Here is an 11188-nt window from a genome sequence, read left to right on the forward strand (position 1 = left end):
GCAGTATGTATTGGTACAATCTCCAGTCTTAGGTGAGTTTACTTTAATAATAAATACAAATTTGCAAATTGTTTTGCAGTATGTATTGGTACAATCTCCAGTCTTAGGTGAGTTTACTTTAATAATGAATACAAATTGTTTTGCAGTTTGTATTGGTACAATCTCCAGTCTTAGGTGAGTTTACTTTAATAATGAATACAAATTTGCAAATTGTTTTGCAGTTTGTATTGGTACAATCTCCAGTCTTAGGTGAGTTTACTTTAATAATGAATACAAATTTGCAAATTGTTTTGCAGTATTTATTGGTACAATCTCCAGTCTTAGATGAGTTTACTTTAATAATGAATACAAATTGTTTTGCAGTTTGTATTGGTACAATCTCCAGTCTTAGGTGAGTTTACTTTAATAATGAATACAAATTTGCAAATTGTTTTGCAGTATGTATTGGTACAATCTCCAGTCTTAGGTGAGTTTACTTTAATAATGAATACAAATTGTTTTGCAGTTTGTATTGGTACAATCTCCAGTCTTAGGTGAGTTTACTTTAATAATGAATACAAATTTGCAAATTGTTTTGCAGTTTGTATTGGTACAATCTCCAGTCTTAGGTGAGTTTACTTTAATAATGAATACAAATTTGCAAATTGTTTTGCAGTATGTATTGGTACAATCTCCAGTCTTAGATGAGTTTACTTTAATAATGAATACAAATTTGCAAATTGTTTTGCAGTATTTATTGGTACAAATCCCCAGTCTTAGATGAGTTTTCTTTATCTTGCATGAAATAACTGTACTTAAGTAATTAACTGTACTTAAGTAATTAACATGATCATTGGATCAAAAGGCCTGACGAGACAAAAAATTAAACAAAAACACACAAAAAACTTCAATTGTGTCTTTATATTGTCACATGCCAGTTCATCATTTATTATTTTCTGAAGACGGACAGCCAGCACATCTCGTTGCAGATCTCGTCATCAATCATTTAAAATTGCATCATCTGCCCAAAATGCTAAGTTTGAACTAAGAAAAGCTGTACACTTATGTAGTTAAATGCAAGGATTGTTCTGATGTGCTATAGTTTATGTTCTGATTAGTGAAATTCCGAAAAGTGCAGGTATACGCTAGCACAAAAGATAGAGGGCTATAAAATGTTTCTGCCAAATTTAGCTACTTACAAGTCCATGTTTCCCAACTATTGACTAAGAAACAACTTGGTGACCATACATGTCATATTTCAGACTTGTATTTTTGATCAGGTATTAACTCTCCCTCCCCCACCACCTACTCCTCTTCTTCCTCCTCCTCCTCCTCCTTCTTCTTCTTCTTCTTCTTCTTCTTCTTCTTCTTCTTCTTCTTATTATTATTATTATTATTATTATTGTTGTTGTTGAAGCGTAAACTGCGAGCAAGGGATACACATTTCCAGTTGTCCTATTGTTGACCTCACTTCTGGTAGTATAATAGACGAAACTTATTTCCGCAGTTGAAGAGTAGCTGTAGGCATCTAAATGCGCTAAAAACGCACTGCACTAACGTTGGAAACTCGCTCGTGGAGACTAGTACACAGTTCGACAGAGTGAAAGACGTCTCAGTCGTAAACAGTTACATGTTGCTCTTCCTGTAGCAACTGAATGATGCAGACATATTTTAGTAAGTACGCAGAGAAAATCGGCATCATTTTCTTTCCAGCTCAATATGTAAAGTTTTCCAGCATGGTCTTGTAAACTTTATTTGAATTTGTTTTCAAATGCAGATTCTTTCAATATCTTTTTGTTTTTATTGTTTCGGAATTCAAGATTTTATTTCGTTTGTCTTAAAACCGCTTAGAGTTTCACTGACATCACCAAATCCAGGAACTAAATTTAATTTATTGTTGGTAAATGCAATAGTAAGTTGTTTTTTTTATACACCATATGTTTTCTTTTCAGTCATGTCTTCAATGGATATTTCACAAAACACTCCATCATAACAAGAGTCTTGTTGGAATAAAATTGCAGATCACGTGTTCGAAGACAATTTAAATTGCAGATATGGAGTCTACAGGTAAGTGCATTTTATGATAGTCCATTATTCTTTGTAAATACATACGCACACGTTCACACACACGGACAGTTAGTTCTGGAAAAAATGTGTCAACAAATTAGGATTGTATTTTTCCGAAGACTCAAAATAAATGCAAATATATTTTCAGCTGGTACTGTACCATGTACACAACAAAGAGTAATATAGGAATGTTTCTTTCAGTGATCAGATAAGCCTTCCTAATTAATTGGACTATTTTTATTATTAATTATGGCAATTACGGAGCGAGTCAGGCATCACTTCCAGAATGCGGAAAAAAGATCAAATGAACATGAAACGCATGGGCAACGTTATACATACATACATACATACATACATACACAACAGTCAAATATATTACAAATTTGGAGATTATTTAATACCTAGCATGATAGCATTATAATATATATATATATGTGTGTGTGTGTGTGTGTTGTAAAATATATACCAAAATTTAACTTTACGAAGTGGTGCTCAACTTATGTATATACCCTTTAAAAGGTTTAGTGAACTGTATTTTCGAATAACTCGGTAGTTCATAATAAGTCCGAAAGCACATGAGCTGTATTAAACAGTTGAACAATAAGTTGATCTGTCGACACAGTGGAAACTAGGTCGATCTATATACTAATTATGTCCGTTAACCTTCCGGAGTAGGTTTTTGTTAGCTACCATCAGTAGTTTAAACAGGAAGTGTATATGATCAAAATGAGAAGTTTTGATCGTACAGTTATCTGTTGGTTCAAATTTAAATTTGTAATAGGGTGTATTACATTTTTTCGAATAACGACAAAAGACACAAGAAAAGAAATGAAACAGAATATGAAAATCAGCAATACATTTTCTACATTCGTTCAGAATTACTTTTTCATGCCCATCTAGCAATATTGTCATAATGCTGCCAGGTTATCTTACAATGCGAATAATTTAGACGTATCTATTAACACTTATATGAGCACAATTATGAAAAGTCTTACCTTGCAATTATTTTCTTGAACTAAGCATAGAATATACATGAGGTACAAATGCATTAAAATATTTCCTTTCAATAGCAACGCAAGTCAAACCCAACGGACACACACCCCCTCTGTACTTTCTGAGCGTGTTCGACGGATACGCGTCCCCTCTGTACTGCATTAGCGTGTTGCACGGATGCGCGGCCGCTCTGTACTTCCTTAGTGTCTTCGCAATCTGGTCCCATGTTCCACAAACAGCCGATTTGCTATGACTGTATAACTCGGTCAGGTTTCCTAAGAAGTTAATGCATACAAGTTTTCCTTGATTCTGATTTGAACATTTAGGATGGTTTCATGTTACTAAAATATCAAAATGTCTGACACGTATGGTAAAATTTCAACGCTTTGAAATGATCGTATCTTCAGGTTTGAAACATGAGAAGTCAGAAACATGTGTATGATTTATCAGAATATGTCTCCCGTATAATTGTTTTAATGTTTGATTTGGAATAGCATGAATATAAGTTACATATGAAAGGTCTAACTTTTGCATTGTATTCAGGGGCCAGTACAACAGCTAAAGGGGAAGAAGTGAAACAGAAAGAGTCTACACAATGTGAGTGATTATTCAAGCAAAGTTGCCCCACGTTTTTCACATTTATTGACAAAATATGAAATCCACACATATGATGACAACATATGTCATCCACACAAATGCTGTCAATGTATGAGATCCACACATATCTTGACAATGTATGAGATCCGCACATATTTTGAGAATGTATAAGATCCACACATATCTTGACAATGACCATGTGTGAGATCCACACATATGTTGACAATAGTTGTAATACACACAATTGTTGACAATGTATGAAATTCACGCAAATGTGATTCACACACGTCGAGAATGTATGAGATCCACACGTACAAAAGATGTGATCCAAACAAATATTAACAATATATGTGTCAAATATATGCTCATCACACATATGTAAGTTAAACATAATATATTTGTATGCATGTGCATAAGGAATACATCAAATTAAGATAATTCCACTGTTCAACAAACTTGCTTGTACAATTTGTCCGTGTATAAATCAAATATTTATCTTACCTATACAATGACAATGTTCAACAGTTATTTGAAATCGCACATGTTTAACATAGACACAATAAAAAGGTGCGACGTTCGTATTAACTTTGACAGAGTACAATTGTCGAATTAGCTATCTATTGTATCGTCTCATGTCGTGAAGAAAGTATGAGAACAAGTGATAATTTGTCAGGAAAAAAAGCATAAGAAGTGTTTCAGATACAACAAAATAATATCGGGTTACTTAACACAAGATACGAACAATTTGGCGGACAAGGTGAAAAAATAAATTTGTCTGTTCTGTCTTCATAGAAATTGAACATAAAATAGTAATGTTTATATTTTTTATTGTGCATACAATGAAATAAATCAGAAGTCATGATTTTTAATCAGCTATGGTTTTCGGAACAAAACATGCGTGCCTGTTTCCATGTTTATTTTTCCTATTGTTTATTTCTAATATTTTAGATTTGTTCCGTGAAGGTGGGGACGATTCGCTTATAATAATAATAATAATAATAATAATAATAATAATAATAATAATAATAATAATAATAATAAATAAATAAATAAATAAACAGACAAACAAGTAAACAAATAGATAAATAAATAAATCAACGAACAAATGAAAGAATGAATTAATTAATTTCCAGAGGGTAACACCAAAGAAGGGTCAATTGTGGGTGGAGGTGTGGCACCGAAACGTTTCCTAAAGCTAGTTTATTTAGAGTGGCATGGTTAGTACCTTGGAAACACTAAATTGTATTAGCTTCCTGGCGCTTAGGACTTCGGTCCCCATCGATGGATCCGTCCTACATGTCCTTCACCAATTGGTTTACACTCCCATTAAAAACGTTAATTCTTGACAGCCTCTCAACACCGTTAATTGAACGTACACAAATTATCTCCCCCTACGACTATCTCCCCTAAAACTCTGAACACGGTAGTTAAACATGTATAAGTAATCTCCCCTAAGACTCTGAACACGGTAGTTAAACTTGTATAAGTAATCTCCCCTAAGTCTCTAAACACGGTAGTTAAACTTACACGAGTAATCTCCCCATAACCCACCTAGAATAAGAACTATGCAACTGAGCTAATATGCATACATCAATCTACTACAAAAACCAATAGACTTACTACTTTACGCCAACCCCACCAATCCACCGCCCCCACCCCCGAAAAAAACCCCGTACGTTATAAAAATACAGATTTTAGCAGCATTATTCTTTAAACAAGTTATTTTGCACTGGATGGGCAAAATGTTTCTTGGTAGAAAAATCACCTTGATGATTGGTAAATCCGAGTTCCAGAAAAGAGATTCATCACATCGCATATTAGAAAAGAAAAACAAATCTCAGTTACTGTGAAATCAATGCGATACCAAGCTCTCATTTATCTCAGAGAAGAGTCTTTCTTATCTGTTTCAGCTACATTATATATCGGAATCGGCGTCGTGGTTGGGATTGCTGTCATAGCCATCCTTATAGCTATTATCCTCGTATGTAACCGGTGCGTATACTCCTCTCTCTCTCTCTCTCTCTGTATTTTCGTGCATGTCATCTAATGAATTATCGAAGTTTCAAACCTGGTTTGTATCAGGGCGAGTGCAGACGTAGATGATTATAAATGAACACATTAATGATAGCTATAATTAATTTACAAACACCACCAGTCCCTATAGAGTTGTACCATTTTATAAAAACACCACCAGTCCCTATAGAGTTGGACCATCTTATACAAACACCACCAGTCCCTACAGAGTTGGACCATCTTATAAAAACACCAATATAATTGTAAAAAATCCACCAGTCTCAATGGAATTATTCCGCAGATCCACTTTAAATTTCGTTTTTAATGTATCTGTAAGGAAATATCAAGCAGTATGAGAGATGAGAGAAACAAAGAGAGGGAGAGAAGCTATTAAGATATGTGTCTCTATTAATTTATTGTTAAATTCCATCTTAAGTGGAAATGACACTTTGTTATGCCAGTGAGTTATACAGAGGGGTAGAAATAACAGGTAACATATATTGCTAAAATTGTCACTTTATGGAAAAAATGTTGTAAGTTCTGTTTTTAGCGTTCTAGAGGTATGAAGATAAATTGGCATAATGACGATGCGATGGTGAGAAGATGGGGGTGAAGGGGAAAAAAAAAGAAAGAGGAAGAGGATTTAATAAAGACGGTGGTGATTGAACCAGTGGTTTTATGAAAATGATTTGTCTAGCTTTCATTTTTTTTTTTTTTTTGTCATTGTGGATGTGAGATGATCGTTCTAGGTATTTTGTTTTCCTTCAATTTTCAGAAGAAGAAGAAAGCGACAAAGACATGGAAGCAGTAAGCGCCAACTGATAACAACTCGCGGCTTCAGCGTCCTTGAACATCGCCGAGGTCAAGGCCACATAGACAGTACCAACGAATTTGAGGTTTACACCAATGTGCAGCGTCCTTCACGTAGCAGTGAAAATTCCGACTCCTCTCCTCGTACGAGTGCACCAAAAAAACCGGACAGGAAGCGGATTAATTCAAAATCCGTAGGAAATAACCAATACGAGAACGTACACCTTGTACGAAGTAGTGAATCTGCAGTCCGTAAAAGTGCAAGCATGGATTCGAATATACCCTACATTGATCGAACACTTGAGAAGGACTTGGATGATGTCTTTCATCCGGATGACAATTCCGCGATAAATGGCTGACAATAATGTTTTTCCTGATGATTTAGTGTTTTGCAAACTCGCATTGCAAGTGCATGAGTGTGATTGTTATTTTCGTCAGTGCGTATCTGACATAAGATTTGATTTTATTGTCTTTCATGGATTTTTAAAATCCTAGCTAGATATTGGACTAGATGCTGTTTGAACTCGAGTGTTTTGGTATAGTATAGTGTAAGTTCAGAAGATGTATACTGTATACGAAACATATCGAACTGTTACTGAATACCCTTACCTGGACATTGAATATACTGATGCTGGGTGTTTTCTAACCTGGATATTGAATATACTGATACTGGGTGTTTTCTTACCTGGACATTGAACATACTGATGCTGGGTGTTTTCTTACCTGGATATTGAATATACTGATACTGGGTGTTTTCTTACCTGGACATTGAACATACTGATGCTGGGTGTTTTCTTACCTGGATATTGAATATACTGATACTGGGTGTTTTCTTACCTGGATATTAAATATACTGATACTGGGTGTTTTCTTACCTGGATATTAAATATACTGATACTGGGTGTTTTCTTATCTGGACATTGAACATACTGATACTGGGTGTTTTCTTACCTGGATATTGAATATACTGATACTGGGAGTTTTCTTATCTGGACATTGAATATACTGATACTGGGTGTTTTCTTAACTGTATATTGAATATATTAATACTGGGTGTTTTCTTATCTGGATATTGAATATACTGATACTGTGTGTTTTCTTATCTGGATATTAAATATACTGATATTGGGTGTTTTCTTACCTGGATATTGAATATACTGATACTGTGTGTTTTCTTGTCTGGACATTGAATATACTGATAAGTATTTTTTTCACATGGACATTGTGTATATTGATACGGAGTGTTTCCTTATATGGAAATTGAGTATACTGATACTGGGTGTTTCCTAACATTGAAATTGATTATACTAATGCTTGGTGTTTCTTTACATGAATATTGATTATTCTGATACTGAGTGTTTCCATAAATGGAAATTGAGTATAACGATACTTGGTGTGTCCTAAAATGAAAATTGAGTACGCGGATAATGGGCGTTTCCTTGCATGGAAATTGCTTATACTGGTACTGTGTTTCCTTGCATGGAAATTTATTGTACTGATACTGGTTTTCTTTATGTGGAAATAAATATAATGATACTGTATGTTTTCTTATATGGATATTGAGTGTGTTAACACTGTTTCCTTACATGGAAAATAAATACACTTATACAGGTTGTGTCCTTATATAGACATGCCATCTGGGATCCAGACTCGTATTCATGAAATTTATCCCCCCAAAAAATGAAAAACCAAGTTCAAAATTCCCAACTCGGATTTTAATTTCACCAAATGAACTTAAGTGAAGACTTAAATTCAATGTAGAATCCAACAATCTGATAGGCTGAAATTGAGTTCCTACCAAAATGTGACAAATCACATATCTTGAGTCTAGATTTAACTTATTATGGTGAAATTGAGCCTACGTATGACATTTGCATCACATTTTCTTATTAAAAGTTAGCGATAGAGAAAATCCCAAAATTCGAACTTTAATGTTAAGTCGAACTTTATTCTCGTAGCAATTATACACAACCTAAACCTGAGACTTTGAACACTATCTTGAGGTTCGTGCTAAAAGTTTATTCAGGCAAGACATCGGAGTTCTCGTAGAACTTTATGAATTCTCAGAACGTATTTTTCGTGCCATCTTACTGTGAAGCTAGAAAATGTTTATGCATCGCTCGGACAGTTTACGATTTTTAGTGATGAATAGAAATTCCAACACCATGCCAGCCACGCAAAAGCAAATTACGTTTGTCCATCGGAAGAAATTTAGTCTTTCATTTGAATCCAATAAACCTAGACGGAGCGAGAGTATAGTAAATGTGTGTACAAATGTTACCAAAATGTTTTTGCACGTTGTTTTTTTTTTGTTTTTGTTTTTTGTTTTCTTTTTCATTCTGGGTTTTTGTTGTTGTTATTGTTACCTTCGAAAATGCACCATCAATACAGTAAAGTCCATTAGCTCTATTTCTATACAAAAATAAACGTATACATAAACCAGTATTATTCAAATTTGGTAGAATATACTCGTGTAGAAGTGGACAATGACCACCGAAATCAGTCTGGCGATTTGCAGTTTATCGTGCAAAAGAGAATAATGCGTACTACATTCACTCGGCGATTTGCATGTTGTTCATACAGAGGCGGAAAAAGCCATCCCCATTCAGTCTGGCTATTTGCAGCTTTTCGTGCAAAAGCAGGCAGTAATATCATAATGCGAGTTTGAGACCATGCTTACATTACACGACACCACATTTAATTCCCTTTGAATCTTTCAAGACAAAACGGGAAAACTGCAAACGTCCAATGTGGACATCTGTGTTGTTTTGAAGTAATGAGGTGCCGTTGCAAACAAAACCTGGCTGAAATCTCCGAGAACCAGGGAGTAAGAGACTGGTGTGTCCACAAAATTATCCCAAATTACTTCAACGTAAATACGGAAGTTAAACTAGAAAATTCATCGAATTTCACCGACATCTACTGTTATCAATGTCGTACGTAACAACTCCATATTGTTACAGATGTGTGATGATAGGATAAATATAATCTGGAGTATTTAGTGTTGTACAAGTACACATCAATGAGTTTCTTCGCGAAGGCTGTTTTGAATATGTTGCTGATGTATTCGGAACTACTTCTTCATCGTGTACGAGTCTGCTATGAAACGCTGAGCGTCTGCTATTTTACTCCTAATACTCTGGTACTAGACACTATAGCTGCAGGCTTAATTAACATTTATCTATTTTATGCTTACATCAGATCCTGGTGACAACTTAGTTAAAAACTTTTCAGATCCAGGCTCGCTCAAAAGTAACAAGTTTCAAAGAAAATAGATACAAGTGATACATATTTAGACTCAAGCAACCTTAAACGTTTTTGGTATCTGTATTTGAAGGCCACCAACAGTATACATGGCGGACGAGTCGCTTACATAATTTGTTATGAGCTTTGAAGGAGCTGGGTAAAACGGTGTTAGATCAGCTGGGAGGGTTTGTTCCGCTTGTCGATGAATAACCGCTCCGGGGTGCTATTAACACAACCTCGTATACACTCAGATATTAAATACGCGAAGGCTAAATAGAAAACGAACTGTTGCAAGGACGATTTATCAATGCCAAATCGATGCCCTCTTGGCATCAAACACGTGCAAGTGAATACAACCTGTTGCAAACCCCAACCTCAGGCGTAAAAGTCCCCGTAAAAATATACAGACAATTTATTGTTCAGATGAAAACTAACAAATCCAAAGTTTGCATTGATTCTCAGTGTTCTTGCCTCAAACAGCATTGGAAATACAAAACTGAGATACCCAAAAACAAAACTATTCCAATTATATAAAAAATTGAATCAAGATCTACTATTTTCCAATCTATTATATCAAGTGTTTGGATGGTAAATGTGATAAACATAGTCAAACAATTTAGGCTAAATGTTAGAATGCCTTACCAGAGAGACTGATCAAACAAGCAATCAAGTCTAACTTAACCAAATAAATTCAATATTCTTATAATTGTACTAAAAAATAGATACTAACGTTATTTTCCTTCGCAAATAATTAATTTGTGACACTTTTTACCCAGTGACGACTTATCTCACTGACTTCAACATCTTAGCTCTTTCCATCAGACTGAGTAGTGTGTATCGATTTATTTGATTGTAGTTTAATCGTGTATCGTGTTTGCATGTTTTAAATCTTAAATAGACTGTCCATATAACCTTTCTAATTAAATATACTTTTATTTTCTTCTGATCTTAAAGATGTTACCTCTACATCTTCAACCACAGCTAAGACCCAATTTAAAAAAGACACAGGAGGCCTTATGGGTAACCCTATTTCACCATCGATATTAAGACGAGAGGTTTTGTGGGTAACCCTAGGTCCCTATTGGAAAAAGACAAGGTTTTATGGGTAAACCTAGGTCCCCATCGAAAATAAGACAATAGGTTTTGTGTGTAGCCCTAGGTCCCTATTGGAAAAAGACACAGGGCTTTGTGGGTAACCCGAATTCCCCATCAAAAATAAGATAAGAGGTTTTGTGGGTAACCATAGGTCCCTATTGAAGAAAGACACGAAAGGCTACATGGGTAACTCTAATTCGCCATCGAAAATAAGACACAAAAAGGTTTTGTGGGTAACCCAAGGTCCCTACTGGAAATAATACACAACAGGTTTTGTGGTAACCCTAGGTCACCATCGAAAATAAGAGGTTTTGTGAGTAACTCTAGGTCACCATCGAATAAAAGACAACAGGTTTTGTGGTAACCCTAGGTCACCATCGAAAATAAG

General features: G+C 34.9%; 1 protein-coding gene across 3 annotated transcripts; it reads left to right on the forward strand.

Annotated features, from left to right (window-relative positions):
• Positions 1 to 1464: 1464 nt before the first annotated feature.
• On the forward strand, positions 1465 to 8000 carry LOC149791290 (uncharacterized). 3 transcript variants are annotated; one of them, XM_089969812.1, is made up of 5 exons: positions 1465 to 1653; positions 1932 to 2046; positions 3583 to 3636; positions 5547 to 5628; positions 6425 to 8000. In XM_089969812.1, exons 2-5 carry the CDS (start codon positions 2034 to 2036, stop codon positions 6816 to 6818), a joined length of 543 nt encoding a protein of 180 aa, XP_089825938.1. In that variant the 5' UTR covers positions 1465 to 1653; positions 1932 to 2033; the 3' UTR covers positions 6819 to 8000. The 3 variants fall into 3 exon arrangements, with proteins under 3 accessions (XP_089825938.1, XP_089825939.1, XP_089825940.1); XM_089969813.1 differs by lacking the exon at positions 1465 to 1653 and adding an exon at positions 1657 to 1700; XM_089969814.1 differs by lacking the exon at positions 1465 to 1653 and adding an exon at positions 1705 to 1723.
• The last annotated feature ends 3188 nt before the right edge of the window (positions 8001 to 11188 follow it).

This window comes from Sinohyriopsis cumingii, chromosome 9 (assembly GCF_028554795.1).
Source record: "Sinohyriopsis cumingii isolate HCF-2022 chromosome 9, ASM2855479v2, whole genome shotgun sequence".
In the NCBI taxonomy this organism is placed as follows: Eukaryota; Metazoa; Mollusca; class Bivalvia; order Unionida; family Unionidae; genus Sinohyriopsis; species Sinohyriopsis cumingii.